This window comes from Lacerta agilis, chromosome 2, assembly GCF_009819535.1.
Source record: "Lacerta agilis isolate rLacAgi1 chromosome 2, rLacAgi1.pri, whole genome shotgun sequence".
In the NCBI taxonomy this organism is placed as follows: domain Eukaryota; kingdom Metazoa; phylum Chordata; class Lepidosauria; order Squamata; family Lacertidae; genus Lacerta; species Lacerta agilis.
This window is the reverse complement of record NC_046313.1, coordinates 18,981,749-19,001,469: the sequence shown is the minus strand read 5'-3', so window position 1 is coordinate 19,001,469 and position 19,721 is coordinate 18,981,749. Positions and strand designations below refer to the sequence as shown.

Here is a 19,721-nt window from a genome sequence, read left to right as displayed (position 1 = left end):
GGAAGAGATCTAGTGGCTGTTTGGGAAGAGAGAAGTTCTGTTGTGCAACCAGGAATCCTGGTGCCGACACGACACGTCAATTGGATACTGCCCATCTCAGACATTAAATATCAACTGGTGACCATAATTCACATACAGGTATGAGAGAACTAAAGAGAACCAGCATTTTAACAATGGTCACAGAAAATGTGTAATTGTCTTATATGGCTATACACCCTTTCTTAAAAGTATACCCCCAAAATGCATGAAATTGAAAGATGCTGCTCCATTTTTCAGCCAGCAAATTCAACAAGTCATGAGCAGCACAGTCCTTTGCATGTTTTCCTCCAAAGTAAGCACGGCTGAATTCAACAGGACTTACTTCCAGGCAAGTGGGGATTGCAGCCTTAATTGTCATTTATACAGGTGAAACTCGAAAAATCAGACTATCGTGGAAAGGTTCATTTCTTTCAGTAATTCAACTTAAAAGGTGAAACTAATATATGAGATAGACTCATGACATGCAAAGCGAGATATGTCAAGCCTTTATTTGTTATAATTGTGAGGATTATGACGTACAGCTGATGAGAACCCCAAATTAACAATCTCAGTTTTGGGGTTTTCATCAGCTGTACGCCATAATCCTCACAATTATAACAAACAAAGGCTTGACATCTCTCACTTTGCATGTCATGAGTCTATCTCATATATTAAACTCCAGTAGCTAATTAAAACAATTGCTTACATAAATGGACTTTTCCACGATATTCTAATTTTTCAAGTTTCACCTGTCGTCGGCTTCTTGTTCAGCTATTTACAGATAATACTTAAAACATTTTTTAAACATATGTACGGGGGGCTGGGGCTGGGGGGGAGGTAAAGCAGGAGGATGGGAGAGAGGAAAGAAAGGATTCCAGGAGTTTTAAGTACCAGGAATGATGAGGAAAGGAACTTACGCAATTCTGTTGACAGCAGCATCTTCATCAACTAAGAAAGAGGGAACAGCGTTACTTATTACATTCACATCCAACTTTCCTCCAAAGGAACTCAGGGTGGAAGGGATTGGGGGGGGAGAAGTCTCGAGATTCAATCTCACTTTATGGGTATGTAACTGGTATTGTAATTAATTTATATTTGTAAAATCAAATAAAAATGACTTCAAAAAATATATATAGAATACATTTGCACTGCTTGCTTGGCAGGAATGAATTACCATTAATAATGCAGCTTTAAAAAAAAATCAAAAACAAAACCCTACATAGATGCCCCTAACATTCTAGCTGCTTTAATGGAACGGCAACCCCCTCAACTAGGAGGGACAAACAGACACCCCCTTCTCTCCCCATTCTGCAGCCATGTTAAGCCCTTCGGAGCGCAGCTGGTCTCCTTGGTATCCGGAATACAAGGCACGCATTGTCTGAGAAGACTTAGTTCCCTATAGAGAAACGGAACTAATCCATTCTTTCCTGGGTCCGTCCGCCTGTAACCCAGATGCATTGTGATGGAAGTTTTGCTTAATTGCCATTTTGGGACTGGCAAAATGCCTGGCAAGTAGCAGACTATATTCTGTGGGAACTTGGGGGGGGGGTAAAGGGGGGGGAGGTTCACGGAAGGGGGGACAGGCAATTTCCATCCTCTGCCAAGCCATTTCTCTCCCCTCCTCAGACACTGTTCTATAAACACCCATTACTGTTTTATTTGAGCACTTCTAGATCATGTTCTGCCCCCCCAAAAGGTGTTTTACAGTAACAAAAACCAAAATTTATTTATTAAATTTATATCCCACCTTTTCTCCAAGGAGCTCAAAGTGGCATACATATTTCTCTCCCCCCCCCCTCTCCATTTTGTCCCCACACCAAACCTCCGAGGTAGGTTAGGCTATGAGGCGGTGACTGGCCCAAGGCAGTAAAATGTTCTTATTTTGTTGAGCTTCCAGTGAGCTTAATGGCAGAATGAGGTTTTGAACCCTGGCCTCCCAGCTGCTGCTCTCTCGCCGCTACACCAAAATCAAATTAAACAAATTTATAAAGTTATGGAATCGTGTAAAAGAAAGATTAAGAACAAAGATTAAAAACGGGGTTGAAAAAAGTAAAGCTTCCATATTCTAATTCAACACCACTGAAGGCTCAACAAAATAAAAAGGGTTTACTGCCTGCCCCCCCCCAAAGATAAATCAGGGCTGGGGATTCCAGAACTGAGGTGCCACCGCAGAGAAGGCCCCGTCTTGAGTTCTTCCTTTGTTAACTGCTCCCTTGCTGGCGCATTATGCTCTTTGATACGTGTGTTTTCTTTTCTCCATAGGGAACTTAAGATACCTTGCTTCAGTTGACATCTTCCCAGAATTACCGCACTTTTCCATCTATAAGACGCCCCCATGTATAAGACGACCCCTATTTTGGGGGCCTCAAAATTTAGAAAATGGGGGGGCTGAGCTTGAGTGGGGGAATGCCGAAAATCGCTCACCCGCCTGAACGCAGCATACAACCACTCACGTTGCAGAAACCACCTATCCACTGGCCGTTTGCCGCCATTACCTGTAGTCCTCCTGATTGCCGCTGCGGCAGCCAATAGACAGCTGCCCTTGCCGCAGCAAGCAGGAGCGTGATTCACGGCGATGATTGGCCAGCGGATAGGTGGTTTCTGCGACACGAGTTGTCTGCTGCATTCCGGCAGGTGAGTAATTTTCAGCATCCCCACCCCCAAACAATCAAGCGTTCAATTGCCGCTTAAAATCTCGGGCTCGCGCTTCGTTCAGTGGGTGAGCAATTTTCGGCATTGGCCGCTTGATTGTTCCAGGATCCAAGGAGCGCCCCCATGCACATTGGCATCAGAGGAAGTTGCGCTCCTGCCAATGAGCTAGCTGACGGCACCCCACTTCACCCCCCCCCCACTATCCGTGTATTGGACGACCCCAGTTTTTTGACGTGATTTTTGAGTCAAAAAAACCTCGTCCAATACACAGAAAAATACGGCAAGTTTCTAGTCCTCCAGATAATCAGGAGCAGCCCTGATGAAATCTATGTGAGGAGGAGGCTGGAAACACAAGGGAAACAGCGACTGCTTGATAAGGGGATTCAAATGCAGGCAATTGGGAGCAGAAATTACTGCAGCGCCTTTAGTTCTATGGGCCAGCAGCACTCCTCTCGACTACTCCTGTGCTGGAACTGAGCATTGTGGGAAATAACCCTTGGGTTGGCATGGAAACCAAGGGCAAAACCTCTGCAACTTGGGGCTGCTCATGGCTTCTTCCTGGTCTCGTCACGGAACCTGTGCCTAGGAAGTCATCTCCAGGATCAGATTGCACAAACAGTTCCAGTGCAGGGGTGGAAAAAGGTTCTCAAAGAACGGTACTCCCCATGTCCCCATGTTGCCTAGGCCAACCGCTCCCAGGACAACTAGGCTAACCACAGTGTAAACAAACAGAAGCGTGAAGGAAAAGGCCTTTTCCACAGGGTTTAGCTGTGTGTGTGTGTGTGTGTGTGTGTATATATATATATATATACATATATATTCATGCTGGGAGCAGCAAATCACAACAATGGGCACCAGCAAAAATCACAATGCAGGAAAAACCGCCAATGCCTTCGCGTAGCTCCATCCTTATTTCAGACATCGTGCTATAGCGGTATATTGCAATGTTTAGCTGGTGATATAGCACAATGTTGAAAACCAGATATCCCTGAATATATATAGGGAAATGTTTATTATGTATTTGCAAAAGTATTGTAAGCAAGTTAATACATTGGCAGGATTTTAAGATCACTTGTAATTGTAGAGATAGTATAGGAAAATTTGGAGGAAAAGAGGCTCGGAGCAGTAATGATATGCAGCTGAAACAGAAAATATAAGGGACCAGGGGAGGGGGTAGAGGGAAGTCAAGGGATTCAGAGAATCCTATTTCATGGATTGGATACTGCTTTTGTAGATGTTGTTGTTGTTGTTGTTGTTGTTGTTGTTGTGTATTTGTATTTATTTTTATTCTTTGTTGTGTTTGTAGAAAATCTATTTTAAAATGTTTTTTTTAAAGAAAACCAGATATCACCCAGCCCTATCAAGCATAAAAACCCTAGAGACAGAAAAGCTTGCCCAAAGAGCATTGCTGTAGCAGAGATGTCGTCCCCAAACATGCACAAACATTAGATGCACACAGGACGACAGTCACACTAAGCTGAGTTGGCATCTCCTGGCACAGAGAACAAACGCTGCTTCCCATGCCTCCCTAAGGAATCCAAGCCACCCTTTTTTAAACGTTGAGAAAGACATGAACACAGGGGGTTAGATCCTGTTCACCCAAGTTCCTCCCCCACCCCCACCCCGGCACCCCCGTTACCTGTTGTGAAGTCAGTGTGCCTTTTGAAGCGAGTTAGGATGAAGTAGCACAGGATGTAGAGGCTGGCAAAGAGAAGGGCACAGATCTGCAGGACGAGAAGGAAACGCTGGTGAGATGCTGGTTAGAATAGTAACATTCATGTTAAATTGCTGTTTTAGGGGTTGTTTTTAAAGGTCTGGAATGGATTAATCCGTTTTGCATTACTTTCTATGGGAAAGCGCGCCTTGGTTTTGGAACGGACTTCCGGAACTGATTGAGAGGTTCCACTGTATTAAAAAGTCTTGTGAAAAAGCCGGCAGCGGTGCATGACAGAAAACATCCCACTGTGTGTGCTCAATAGACATGGGATACTACTGTAAATGTTGTTGGGGTGGGACTAGGAAAATGGAACCGCATGGCTGAAAACCTGAACAGGAGCAATTCTATACTGCAACTTTTTGTTGCAGACCCCACTCGCCAACACACACAGACAGCCCCTCTCCAAATGCCTTTGGGAAACCCAATGTCCCATACCAATAAGCATGTAAACTAAAAGCTGTAACCCTTGCAGCAAAACAAAATAAAATAAATTCTCTAGACTTGCATCAGACCCCTGGAGGACCGAAATAATAAAGCACAGAGGGAGCAGCTTCAAAGAATTCAAGTGTGGCAGCTCAACTTGCTTTGTAGGGTTATAAAAAGAAAACATAAAAGCCATGTATCTAGCCCTCAGTGTTTCAGGAACTTGGAAACATTTGGACAATGAAAGCTTGGGTGGGGTGGGTAGAAGTGTTTGCAGAGTTGTGTTTAAGAGTTTGGTCTGTCGCAGGGCTTGTGCTTTTAAAAGGAAGTGCCAAACAGTCAACTCATACGAAAAGGGCATCCTTGAGTTTTGAAGGGTGGACTGTCCTGCCTGGGAAGTGGCACACCAGAGAGCTATGCAGCAGAACAGGTTGGAGTGGTTTTGTTTAGAATCTTCTAAAAGATGCCCTCAAGTTAACGTTTCCGAATGCAAAGACTGGGAACACACAAGGAAAACATTGTACGGCCTACCCCACAGCCCTACCCCAACTGAAGCCAAGATGAAGCTGTGATAAAACGTTCGCCTGCAAACCATTTCACTCCTACGAAAAAAATTGCTGCAAAAACTTTCTGAGACGCACAGCTTATAATGTTTTAATCAGAGTGGATAAAAATCAATTATTATTTTTTAAAAATCCAAAAAAATCGGATTTTTTTTTATTTAAATCAGATTTTTTTTATTTAAATCGGATTTTTTAAAATAAAATGCTTTTTGGTGAAAATATATTACCATCCAAAGATTATTCAATCATGAAATAAAGATTAGTTTTTTAATTATGTAGAATAAGGCTGTATACGTTTAATTTTTTTGGTAAATAAATTCCATTAATCCATTCACAATGTCATTTATGCTCTTCCAGAGGTTTCTGTATGATTATTGGGCAGTTTCTCTGCTTACAAGATATTATCACAGATGCTTGGTTTACTTTTGCAGTTCTCAAAACTGAATTTGACTCAGCAGAGATCACTTGCCTCTTCTTCACAGCAAAAATGTTATAAATGAACAGAGTTGAGAAAAAGACCTTAATCCTATTGTTCTACAAACCTATGAATACAGAATCAACCCCTTCAGTGTTAAGTTTCAAGAAGTTCAGTGAATAGAATAGAAACAATATTTTTCTGATTGTTTGGAGTGGAATGGATCTAATAAATCTATTTAAATTGTTATTATTAAGGTAATGATTATTTTTCTCCTTCCTAAGTACAACAGAAAAGTTGTCCAAATATGAATGATTAATCTATTAAACTGGGGATAAAAAAAACTAATATGAAAAGTTGTTATTCTAAAAATCTTCATCTACTTGCGTATTAAAGTTATACCAGCAAGAATTAGTCTTTATGTAGAAAACTGTGATTTAAATCAAGCCTTACTGACTAGTGATTTAAATCGTGATTTAAATCAAATCCACCCTGGTTTTAATGCAACACCCCCCCCCCTTTTAAAAAAATGCTTGCAACCTGCCAGCCAATAACTATCCAAAGAATGCTGAAGAGCCTGCCCACAGAGGTGGGGAAATTTTGTGGCTTCTCAGACTCAAATTCCCATCAGCTCCAGTTGTCATGGCCAAGGGTAAAGGATGATGGGAACTGTAGTTGAGAAAAACAAAAATCTGGAGAGCCCCAGATTTCTATTCCTGTGTTTGAGGGAGAGGTCGGGAACAAGACACGGACCGGTGTCTAGATAATAAGAGGATCTCTACATTATTAGGGTTGCCATATTTCCAAAACTGGAAATCCCGATACAGCTGTTGAGCTTTTCTTTGGGGGGGGGGGGCAAAGTTTTGGACCTATTTTTAAGGAAATTTGCCAAGAAATCTACATTGACAACATGGGTTGCCATACACCAGGGTTTTCCCGGACATTTTTTCTGATTTTTGAAAATTTCACCCGGATGCTGTTTCCGAAGGATGAATCCCAGGTGCGTCCGGGAAATTCTGGACGTAGGGCAGCTTTAGTTAGGTAAAGGTAAAGGTACCCCTGACCATTAGGTACAGTCATGTCCGACTCTAGGGTTGGGGCACTCATCTCGCGTTACTGGCCGAGGGAGCCGGCATACAGCTTCCGGGTCATGTGGCCAGCATGACTAAGCCGCTTCTGGCGAACCAGAGCAGCACACAGAAACACCATTTACCTTCCCGCCGGTGGTACCTATTTATCTACTTGCACTTTGACGTGCTTTTGAACTGCTAGGTGGGCAGGAGCTGGAACCGAACAATGGGAGGTCGCCGTCATGGGGATTCAAACCGCCAACCTTCTGATTGGCAAGCCCTAGGCTCAGTGGTTTAGACCACTGCGCCACCCACGTCCCTATTAGAGGGTTGATTTCCCTGCTGAATTGCTGAGGTGGAACTGACTTGGAAGGAAGACAAGAAGCAGAGAAGACCTGGAAGACTTGATTTGGTAGGGCAACCAAAGGCCAGCTGGCCAGCCAGCATTTCTTACACACATACACACAGACAAGAGTCCAAGCCAGCCAGGAACCTGGAACACTAAACCTTCCAATAAGCATGCCTATCAGTACTGACCTCTGGCATTAGATTTCTGAACTTCTTTCAGAACCACTGGAGATTATCTCGGCATGCAAAAAAACTTTTTTATTGCTCTGCATATTTGTACGCAGTAAGATGTTCCCTGACGCAAGAACAAGCAAGTAATCAGAAGCTGAAAGTTCAGGTTCGGAGTTCCACGCTGTCTCTGCTGAAGTAAGGAGTTTGGCTCAGGAGATTTGGCCCATTGTGGATGGGTGGAGGGAGCAGTGAAGATAAAAAAAATCAGGACAACTGTTCAGAATCCGAGTGTGGGAGGGAAAAACAGGTCTTAGCAACCAGCTGCCTCTCCTGGTTTCTCAAGTGATACCCTCAAATGGAGACTACAGCTTCAGATGGTATTTGCACATAACTTAAATGCAGAATTACTCTTCCAGATGCCTGAAAGCTGGAAGGAAAGGGGGAAATGTGAATGGCTTTATAATCGGAGATATTTGGGAAGACGATGCTTCTTTGTCTCTGCAAAATGCACCTTGAACATCAGGAAAAAGGTTTATTGTCTTCACAGAAGCACTAAAAAGCAAAATGATTGTACATGACTCCAGCTCAGCAACACGCAAACCTCACTTGCTTTCCAAGACTACCAGGCATTTTGCAAACCAACTTCTACAGATAGATAGATAGATAGATAGATAGATAGATAGATAGAAGCTTGCTTTTAACAAGAGAGAGATTGTTTAAGATGCTGAACTCTAATCCAGAAACAAATTGTCACCATTAACAAACATGGTGGTGGTTGTTGTTGTTGTTGTTGTTGTTGTTGTTCAGTCGTTCAGTCGTTCAGTCGTGTCCGACTCTTCGTGACCCCATGGACCAGAGCATGCCAGGCACGCCTATCCTTCACTGCCTCTCGCAGTTTGGCCAAACTCATGTTAGTAGCTTCGAGAACACTGTCCAACCATCTCATCCTCTGTTGTCCCCTTCTCCTTGTGCCCTCCATCTTTCCCAACATCAGGCATGATGCATATAAGTTAAATAAGCAGGGAGACAATATACAGCCTTGTCGTACTCCTTTCCCAATTTTGAACCAATCAGTTGTTCCATATCCAGTTCTAACTGTAGCTTCTTGTCTCACGTAAGAGATTTCTCAGGAGACAAATGAGATGGTGCCATTGTGCAATTGTAGATTGCACACAGCCCTGTTTGAGATTGAGGCATCCAATGACATTACATTTTAAACCAAGAACGCAACAGGTTATAGAGCAAAACACACACCGGTGACTCAAGCAAGGTGCTGTGAGGGTAGAGAATATGAGTGCTTGGGCAAAGAGGCATCGTGAAGAATTCAACACTAGGAAGAAAAGCTATCAAGGAATAGGAATAACAGGAGGAATAACACTTTGGCTTTTGAAGCGCTGGATGAATATGGTATTTAACAGGAAGTAAGTTTTCCTGTTATCAGTTCCATTCTGCCACAAAGACTACCACGTTGGGGGGGGGGGTGAAGTGCATAGCCTGCCCATCTGCCCATCCTTCAAGCTGGCTGCCACATCCAACTATTCTGGCAGAAGGACTCCATGTGCAACATTTATTTGGGAGCAGCGGCGGCAGCCAGAGCATCTGCTAAGTCAGCTTTTCTGCGAGCCACAAACTGCTTGTACTCTCAAAAGGCCCGTTCCAAAGTGCAAAACCAACTATGCTGGGAATCTCAACACGGATGGCTACAAGGCAGGCCATGCCCATAGCACAGATCCCACTACAGACCATTTTAATGATATCAATGAGCCCAGGTGCCTGGCATTGACGACTGCAAATGCTGATCTATTTGGGCTGGGGGAGAAATGTGCTACGCAGCAGCAAGCCCACAAAGGTTAACCTCAGAGCGCAGCAAGGCCTAGAGCAGAGGTTGGCAATTTTTTTTAGCAGGCCGGTCCACTGTCCCTCAGACCCTGTGGCGGGCCGGAGAAGCAGCATTGGGGGGGGGGAGTTGGAACAAGAGGCGAGGGGGGCAAGTAGTCCTCCTCCCCACCCCCCCAGCCCTAGCCACTGCGCTTACCTTCCCTGGGGCTGCCGCCGCTGCTTCTCGTGGGTAGGCAGAGGGAGCTCGTCCGCTCCGCTGTCTGGCCCACAGGACAGGAGCACCCGGGCGGGCGGCAGTGGCGGAGGGAAGATGAGCAGCGTGAAAGGGCTGGCTCCGGAGAGGGGCTGCTTAAAATGGCACTCAGCCAGCTCATCCCAGCCCCCTTCCTCCTCTAGGCAGGGCAGGGAAAAGCCAGGAGGAGGGAGGGAGGAGGAACCGCCGAGGTGTGTGTGTGGGGGGGAATGGCACAGCCCGAACGAACAGAATCCCCACACCGATCCATGGACAGCCCGCAGGCCAGATCCTGAAGGCAATTGGGCCTGATCCAGCCCGTGGGTCTTAGTTTCTTAAACCAAAGCGTTCTTAAACCAAGGCATGCTTTCCCATAGCAGTGGGGGCACTCAATTTACAAATGGAACACACTCAACAGGAAGCAAAACATGTTCTTATTCCAAGGCAAAGTTCACAAACCAAAACACTACTTCCGGGTTTGCAGCGTTCTTAATCCAAGTTGTTCATAGACTAAGCTGTCCTTTAACCAAGGTACCACTGTACTGAAAGACATCCCAGTGGTACCTTAGCTCGAGCCCTCTGGAGAATGGATCGTTTTTTAGAGCTCTGTTGGGTGCGCAATAGATTGAAAATTGGAAGAATGGAGGCCTATGAAACAGGATTATATCAGCTATAAAATGTTTGGAACACCCTTGAACTGACTGTCCTAACCCAGAGGTTTCTGGTTTTTGCTTGTTAAAAGGCTTACTGGAATCTGCTGTCAAAATCCATCATTTAAAATCAATGTTGGAGGCTGCCTTGCACAAACACCAAATTCCACGGTCCATTAAAAAAATTACTCTTCGCTGTTCTTACAAAAGGTTCCTTCCACCTGCTGCTGAATCTGGAAGCTGCTATTGAAAGGATTGATCAGGGCTGTAGGACAAAAGGCACACAATTCTTGCTCATCAAAGGGTGGGGAGAAGGTTCCACAATGTTATGTCTCCCCTATTTTTTTGTTAATTTAGGAGGAGCGGAGCAGAGAAAAGATAGCATTCAACTAACTTTTACTTAGAGTAGACCCATGACAATTAATATACCTAACATTGTGATGTACATCAATTTAAATGGGTCTACTCTATGAGGAGAAATTAGAGGAAATTCCCACCAATAGTACTATAAAGTATTCTTTCGGTAGTACAGTCATACTTCGGAATGGTGCTCTTCATACGTTCAGCGTTAAAAACTCATTATGAGGTAAGCGCCAAATGGCTCCTTAAACCAGGGTTGCAGTCCCCAAATCAGAATGCCTAGTTGCCATTTTGGAGCCAGATGACTCAAAAGTCCTCCCCTCCCCCCCATACAACTATTTGGTTCCTGAAATTCATTCCGATTGTGCAGACGTAATATAACAGGTAGAATTCTGCAGGATATGTTGCTAGTGTGTGGAAACAGTCCAGATCCAACGATGCCCAGGCACGCACCTCCAGCTGGTGGAGAGGTCAGGCGTCACCCTGGCACCCGGGCATCTTCATTTGGTCACAAGCGGCCAATAGCCAGGCACAAAATCTGCCTGTCGCCTGGCAAATTTCGAACACTGATGTTGCTCAATAGACCCAGCTGACATAAGTCAGTGGCCAGGAATTATGGGAGTTGTAGTCCAGCAGGAAAGGAAAAGGGCACTATGTCGCCTGCCCCTGGGCCCAGACAAAATTCCTTGGACATGCTTGTCAACACATGCCAGTGGCTCAACACCGGCTCCTCCCAAGTGAAAACACACAATTTTAAAGGTCGCTTCTTCTGTCAACATGGCCCTCTAGAGCTATACACTCGGTCTTACGTAACTCCCCAGCATTATCCCTGCTAAGCAGATTACTGAAGCCGTTACAGAACTCCAAATCCCTGCTAACACTCTGGAGTCCGCAGATGGGACTTCGGACTAACCTTTAGCACACAAAGCCACGTTGGGAAGGCCGAACTCGCTGCACCAGAGAGAGAGAGAGAGAGAGGGATGCCAGGAATCTCTCGGCTTGCCAACCTCCTCATATTATGCATAAGCTGCATGCGGAGCGGAGCTGTCTCTGGGCAGAGACAGGGCCGCAAATAGAGATGCAACTCTTGCTAATGCTGCCGTCCAGGGGGAAAAAAACCCATCCCACCCAGCACTCTGAAACTGAGCTGCTTGTGCATCAGGTGCCAAAATGGAACTCTTAGCAAGCATTCAAGAAGCTTCACCTCAGAAGTCCCTGTGTGACACAGCAGTCTTGACTTAAATCTGGGGAAGGGAGGGGGACAGTGAGAGAGAGAAAGGCCATTACCTTAAAAACCATTATAAACAGTTTGTAGGATTTGAATAACACTTGTAGTTTAACAGTGAATTTTGGATATAATGGAGATGTCAACGATTTGGATTACAGTGGTACCTCAGTCCTCAAACAAAATCCGAAAACCGAGGCGCGGCCTCCCATTGGTTGCAAGAGCTTCTTGCACTCAGCAGAAGCTGCGTCGCACATTCGGGTTCCAAAAAAACATTCAAAACAGGAAGCATTTGCTTCCGGGTTTTCAGCGTTCAGGAACTGAGGTTCCACTGTATTCTAAAAGATGCAGGAGGAAAGGATTAATAATAATAGGACCCACCAAGGGGAGGAGAGAAGTCCAGGAGATTCTTTGGAATCCTGTCTTTATGGTGTATGTTTGTGATTGTAAAAAAAAAAATTAATCTGAAAGCCAAATAAATATTTTTTCAAAAAAAGAGAGAGAAAGAGAAAGTCCAGGAGATTATCTAATGGAGGTCTATCACAGGCTACTCCCCCCATGGTGAAAGCAGCATAGTTTAGGGAAGGTTCTGCTCACTTCAACTCATAAAGGATACTGTAGAGCTGGAAAAGATTCAGGAAGGGAATCTACAAGTTGAAGGGGTTGGTGCAAGTCTCCTATGCAAGACTGGCAGCTTCCAAGTAAAGGGGGGAAGGCATGGTAAGAGGTGTGTATCATGACTCTGGAGGGAAGACATCAAATTTACGGCATGCTACGATTTAAAAGGGAATTGCATGCAAATGCTTTACAGGTGGCATTTGACACTGCGCTGTGGTCTAAACCACAGAGCCTAGGGCTTGCCGAGCAGAAGGTTGGTGGTTCAAATCCCCGCGACGGGGTGAGCTCCCGTTGCTCGGTCCCTGCTCCGGCCAACCTAGCAGTTCGAAAGCATGTCGAAGTGCAAGTAGATAAATAGGTACCACTCCGGCGGAAAGGTAAACAATGTTTCCGTGCGCTGCTCTGGTTCGCCAGAAGCGGCTTAGTCATGCTGGCCACATGACCCGGAAGCTGTACGCCAGCTCCCTCAGCCAATAAAGCGAGATGAGCGCCACAACCCCAGAGTCGTCCATGACTGGACCTAATGGTCAGGGGTCCCTTTACATTTAAGTTAGCTAAAATGTCTAGATCCAGGACAAGTATATGTTAGAAATGCAGGGAGGCTGAAGGCACATGGACTCACATGTGGTGGAACTGTAAAAAAAAACTAGATAGTTTTGGGAAATGATTTACAACGAGCTTAAGAAAATGTTTAAATGCTCTTTCCCTAAAAAACCTGAAGCCTTCCTGCTAGGAATTATGAGTCATGAAATTCCAAAACAGTTCAGGAGAATCTTTACGTATGCCACTGTAGCAGCCAGAATTTTAATTGCAAGAGACTGGAAAGGAGAGGATATACCATTTAAACTACGGTAGACTGGAAAAACAAATTAAGGGAATATGCTGAACTGGTGAGACTATCAGCAAGGCTAAGAGACGTTGCAGATGAAAAATTTACCAGAGAATGGTACATATACAGAGTTTATGTAAAAGAACACTGTCAAATTACTAATCCGTTGGCAGGTTTTGATTGAACTTCTGTGTGTAAAATAGGAAAATTTGATCAAAAAGTAAGCCAGACAACATGGGAAAACCTTAGACAAGTGCATATTTTAAGGAATTTAATCAGCGAACGCAATGGGAGGATCAAAGGTCAAGTTAAATTGAATTACAAAATTATTTACAATGCAAATATCAGTTAAGGAATGAAAGAATGTATACTTGTATTTTTATTTCGTTTTCAACATCAACTTTGTTATGTTATGCAATTTTCAACCAATAAAACATTTATAAAATAAAATAAAAATGATAAGAGGTGTGTAAGATTAGATATAGAACTGGGAAAGTGAACAGAGAGGTGCTTTTTTTCCTTTCTCAGGGCATCCAATGATGCTGAACGCTGGTAGATGAAGGACAGACCAAAGAAACTACTCTTCACAGTGCATAGATAAAGAATGGGATTTGTTTCTACAAAATGTAGTGACGACCACCAACTTAGATGAACTTTAAAAATGAACTGGACTAATTCAAATGGAGAATAATGCTTCCAGAGGCTATAAGGTGGCTAGGTTCTCCCTCTACTGTTGAAGGCATTACAGGCAGCCCTGTTTAGGGAAGTTTTTAATGTTTGAAGATTTATTCTGTTAAATATTCTGTTGGGAGCCGCCCAGAGTAGCTGGGGAAACCCAGCCAGATGGGCGGGGTATTCATAATAATAATAATAATAATAATAATAATAATAATTAGTTAATTCTTCTGTTGCTGGGGATCATAAATGGGGACAGCCCTGTTACGCTCTAGTCCTGCTTCTGGGCTTCCCGTAGGCATCTGGTTAATCGCTCGTAGAGTCATGGAATTGTAGAGTTGGAAGGGACCCCTAGGGTCATCTAGTCCAACCCTCTGCAATGCAGGAATCTCAGCTAAAGCATCCAGGGCAGATGGCCATCCAACCTCTGCTTAAAAACCTCCAAGGAAGGAGAGCCCACAGCCTCCCGAGGGAGACCGTTCCACTGTCAAACAGCTGGATTAGATGGCCCTTTGGCCTGATCCAAAACAGTTCTTCTTGTATTAAGGCAACCAGACTTAGGCGAAGCTTGGGTTTCTCCACTAAGGATAAATGTGGGAGATTCCATGGAATACTTTTTGCTGTATACAACTATCCCAATACTGCGATGGACTTCGCCCTTTGACTATTTGACAAAATCCCACCTGTTTTCCAGGAACAGAGATCCATATACCGTACTTTTCTGTGTATAAGACTAGGTTTTTTTTAAAAAAAAAAAAACTATGTTCAAAATTGAGGGTTGTCTTATACCCGGATACAATCTCCCGCCATTTTCTCAATTTGGAGTCCCCCAAAATAGGGGACGTTTTATACATGGGGGCGTGTTATACATGTAAAAATACGGTTTGTGGATTTTGGCAAACCCCACAAGGACAAATACAACTTTTGAGCCATCTGGCCCAAAAATGGCAACTAGGCATTCTGTTTTGGTAACTGTAACCCTACTTTAAGGAGCCATTTGGCACCTAGCTTATATACTGTATATTCTGGCGTATAAGACTACTTTTTAATCCTGGAAAATCTTCTCAAAAGTCGGGGGCCGTCTTATATGCCGGGTGAAGAATCTGCGGTCGAGTATATCTCAAACTCTATATTTTAACTGGAAAAGTTGGCGGTCATCTTATACGTCCCGTCGTCTTATACGCCGGAAAATACGGTGTGTGTGTATTTGTGTGTGTGTGTGTGTGTATATATATATATATATATATATATATATATATGTATATATATACACACAGTATCTGAGTATTTAACACTGCCACAAAACTAATGTTTCAGATAACAAAAACCTGCCAATATAAGGGAACTTGATAATATGCCACAGTGGTTTTTACAGCTGTATCTTGCCCTTCCTTCTAGACACTGAGTGAGAGCAGTGTGCTTGGCATTCCCAAATGGTCTTTCATTCAGGTCCTGATCTTCTGAACTTCAGAAATACACCAAGACAATAAACGCTCATTCAAATGTACAGCTCACAGAAAAGGGAAAGCCCCTGAAAGCAAGTGTCAGTATGGCTGAGAACAGTTATGAACACCTTTGAGGCTTGTTTGGCTAAGCAACTTATGCCTCCCAAACATACACCTTAACAGCAAAACAGGGACACGTATTCCAATCCTTCACAGACACAGACAGCCATCTGCATGCACTTCTTAAAGGTTGGCATCCTGGCCAGGTCACACCTCAGAGTTTCTCCCACACACCTTTAAATTGGCAGCTGAATTGGGGCGTTATGTAAGGACAGTTTCTCCTCTCTCTTCCTCCTTCATCCCCTTACAGGTACATCCCCTGTTAGGAAACACTCTAAGGAGGTCACACAGCATGTGGAAGAGGAAGACAGGCATCAGGAGGGGAAGTGGGGAGACACAAAAAATGGCTGTTACCTCTCCCAATTCTGTTTTTAAAAGGTACAGTGAGAAGTACCCAGGCTGCGATCTGGAAATGCCAACTTTATTTGCATAAAGGGCAAGCAACCAGTTCACCGAAGGAAAACATAGGCATGATGTTTGTTGTCACATACTCTATTGTGAAGCAAGCCACGATTATTCCAGTTTCCAGAAATGCTTGAAGGTGGGACTAAGATGCCTCAAGGTTACCCAGTCAGAGAAGACGCTGTTTGAGGCACAAGCAGTTAATATAATTTTGAGGCCTCTAGCCCAGAGATGGAGAAACAGCAGCCTTTCATTTTATGGAACTTCAGCTCCCATCGTCCTTTGGCCTTTGGATATGCTGGCTAGGACCGATTGGAATGGGAATCCAGCAAAATCTGAAAGATCAGAGTTTCCTTACTCCTGCACTAGACCACCTGCTGTATCATCACCAAGAGCAAATCAAATGCGCGCGCACATAAATCCTCCAGAAATTAACACAAACATGCAACCTTCTGCTTTCATGAACCAGCTTGGAATAAGTATTTGAACATTACAGATAGTCTGGCCTGCCAGGTCCTGACTCAGCCAGCCCATGACACCAGACTTCTCTTGGTCAGGAAGCCTGACAGCCATGAATGCTTCTTATTTCAGCTGTCTAGGCACACACATACACCCAGACCATACAACTCACCCATGCGAAACATGCTGTTGGAGAATGCAAAACAAAAGCAGTCAGCAGCTCGACTCTAGGCTTCTCAAAGCAGAGGACAGCCTGCCCTCGCTCACCAAAAAAGCACAATGTACACCAATGGTTCTAGAGAAATACTATCAGGCACCTGGGCAAGAAGACTAGGGCTCCAATATCCACTCGGTTGTGAAGCTCACTGGGTGGCCTTGGTCAGGTCAGGTCACTATTTAATTATTAGCCATTGTTATATTTATATCCCACCTTTCCTCCGAGCAGCAAAAGGTGGTATACACGCTTCTCCCCCTCTCCTTTTTATCCTCACAACAACCCTGTGAGGTAGGTTAGGCTGAGAGGTAGTGACTGGGCCAGTGGGCTTCAGCAGACTCAATCAGTAGAGGCTGGGCAAAATATTTTTGCATTGCAGGGGGTTGACCTAGATCAGGAACGTCCAACAGGTAGATTGTGATCTACTGGTAGATCACGGGACGTCTGTGGTAGATCACTGGCTCCCTCCAAAGAAGCTCAACAACTTTGCCTCCCCTAAAAAAATGCTCAACATTTTAGCCTTTCACCCCCCAAAAACAGGGCTGACCTGAACCCCTAAAAATGGGCCTTCCTCCTTCCTAAAAAAAATCTCAACAACTTTGACCTGAACCCTTAAAAAACGGGGCTTTCCCCCTCCCTAAAAAAAGCTTAACAAGTTTGACCTGAACCCCCCCAAAGGGGGTAGATCACTGCCAGTTTTTAACTCTGTGAATAGATCGCAGTCTCTTCAGAGCTGGCCACCCCTGACCTAGATCACTCTTGTGGTCTCTTTCAACTCCACAATTCTGCTATTCTATATACAGCAAGTTGTCCCAAGAACTCCTGTTATGAGGGCGGCTCTATAAATTGGGGAGGGGGGCACACACAAATAAGTAACTCAAATAAAAGGAACAACTTTGTGCAGCAACATTCATTTAGTCTTTTAATTACTGCATAATTACAGATTACGTTGTTGCGAACTTAAGAACTCCACGAAGTCCCCGGAAAAACGGAGATAATAACAAACAGGAAAAAAAGATCTCAGCTGCCGTAAGTTGACTCGCTGCTTATTCTCACCAAGTGAGCAAAAACTCTGCAAGCGACATGCTCGACCTCAATTTCTCAACCCGCCTTCTCAACTACCAGGTTATGACAGCACAATCCCTGGGTGGGAGAGACGTTTCACTGCAGAGGAGGAGGCCTGACGGGACTTGTTGCTCTTCTCCTACCTGAAAATCGTGGGCTTTTCCGCCTCGCCAAGGCCCGCTTTCACAGCCTGTGTGCCAAGGCAGCCTACGGTACCATCCCAAACGGGTCTACACGGGAAGTCAGAGCTGCTAACCCGCCCCCCTCCAGCTCTAGGGTTCCCATATTTCAAAGACTGAAAATCGGTGGACAGAAAAGTTCTTGGGCCATTTATTTACGCCAAAGTTGTTGCCGTCTTCTAGCTATTTTAAGCGGAAATCGGCATCCAGATTTCCCCGGACATTCGGCCGTGCCATCCGTGTCCGGGAATTTCCGGGCGCGCGCGGCCACCCGAGAACGGTTGGTCGGGGGGCGCAGGAACGGTTGGTGGGGGGCGCAGGCTGGGGGGGGGAGGGGGCAAGTCGCTTCCTCTTCGGTGACCCAAAGCCCAACTCCCCCCCCCACTCCACCTTTGCCGCCCCGGGAACATCCCCGCACCGCCAGCCGGCTACTCACGAGGCACTCCCGGACCCGCTCGTGGAAGAGCTGCTCCCGCGTCGACAGCACATCGCGTTCCCCGGAGTCCATGCTCTGGTCAGCATGGCTAAAGGCGAGAAGGGCTGGCGCGGGAGCCGGGGGAAGCAGCGCGCGGGAATCCCAAAGGCGACCCAGGGTGGGAGCCACAATGAAGAAGAGAGAGCTCCGTCTGCTTTCCTCCTCCGGCTTCGCAGGCGCCTCTTTTGGGGGAGGGGGGGGTCCGTTTCGACGTCACAATGGCGCGGCGACGTCACAATGTATCCTCGGCCGCAGCGGACGGAGCTCCGTGTTCCATTCTTAAAGAGACACGGCCCCCGCCAGCCAACGACGCCACACTTGGAGCAAAGGAAAGAGGTAGCCTGACGACACCAGCTCCCCTTCGACGGAAACCCGCCGATTGGCTGGAGAAGGGCTCGTTTTCATTGGCTCCCTTCGCAGACCGCGGCTCAACCTGGTAGGCTGAGCGGAGCGTCCATTATTCTGCAGGTAGCCACGCCCACCCCCGCCTGTGTCCATAAGGCAATTTATAGGTCTGTATCTCTTCCTTTCTCTTTCTGGGTGCGGCGCCCTAGTTGCTGCTGGTCGCCCAGCGGAGACAGCGGGGCTCTTTTGAAGTTAGGGGGAAAGTTTCTAGAAGATCATAGACCCTGAGGATAATCTGTGGGAAATAACTGTATACAGCCGAAAACGCTGGCAGCATTAAGATAAATTCAACAGCGTAAACAAGTTTTGATGGATGCAATAATGGAATACTGAATGGTATTGTTTTTGTAAAATATGCGGGGATTTATGATACGTGAAATGAACCATGGAAGGAGAAGAATGGAAGTCATTGATATCTTAAGGATGTAAAATGAGTATTTTAAAATAGAAAATTTAATAAACATTATATATATAAAGGTTCAACCCCATGCAATGCAGGAATATGTAGTTGCTGTCCCATATGGGGGTTGAACCTCCAACCTTTGGCATTATCCACACCATGCTCTACCCAAAATCCGCTGGGAGCTCAGATGCAGCTGCTAAATTTAATCGGGAGTGTTTAGTCCATCTGCTAAAGATCTGGGTCAGTTTGCTCGATAAAGTTCATTTGTGCTCTCTGGAGCTGTTGAACTGCTGGTTGGAAAAGCACTAAATGTTATTACATGAAGCTTGCACAGTTCTGTTCTCGGTGTGACTCCCTGTCCCAGAACTAGAGTAAAAAGACGCAATTTGGCACACACAACAACAACAACAACAATTTATTACTTATACGCCGCCCATCTGGCTGGGTTCCCACAGCCACTCTGGGCAGCTCCCAACAGAATATTAAAAACACAATAAAAACATTAAAAACTTCCCTATAGACAGTTGCCTTCAGATGTCTTCTAAAAGTCAGATAATTTGTTTATTTCCTTGACATCTGGTGGAAGGGCATTACATAGGGAGGGCACCACTACTGAGAAGGCCCTCTGCCTGGTTCCCTGTAAGCTCACTTCTCGCAGTGAGGGAACCGCCAAAAGGCCCTCGGTGCTCGATCTCGGTGTCCAGGATGAACGGTGGAGGTGGAGACGCACACACCTCACACGTGTTTAC

The 19,721-nt window shown here is 45.2% G+C and overlaps 1 protein-coding gene across 1 annotated transcript in view; it reads right to left on the bottom strand.

Annotated features, from left to right (window-relative positions):
- LMBR1L (limb development membrane protein 1 like) overlaps positions 1 to 18,662 on the bottom strand; it is a 35,741-nt gene extending 17,079 nt beyond the window's left edge. Inside the window, exons 1-4 of the mRNA XM_033135886.1 lie at positions 18,483 to 18,662; positions 18,126 to 18,344; positions 4,310 to 4,394; positions 936 to 966 (exon numbers count right to left, since the gene is read on the bottom strand). Of these exons, the coding sequence (XP_032991777.1) occupies positions 936 to 966; positions 4,310 to 4,394; positions 18,126 to 18,344; positions 18,483 to 18,662 (515 nt within the window). The remainder of the gene's footprint in view (positions 1 to 935; positions 967 to 4,309; positions 4,395 to 18,125; positions 18,345 to 18,482) is intronic.
- Positions 18,663 to 19,721: the final 1,059 nt, after the last annotated feature.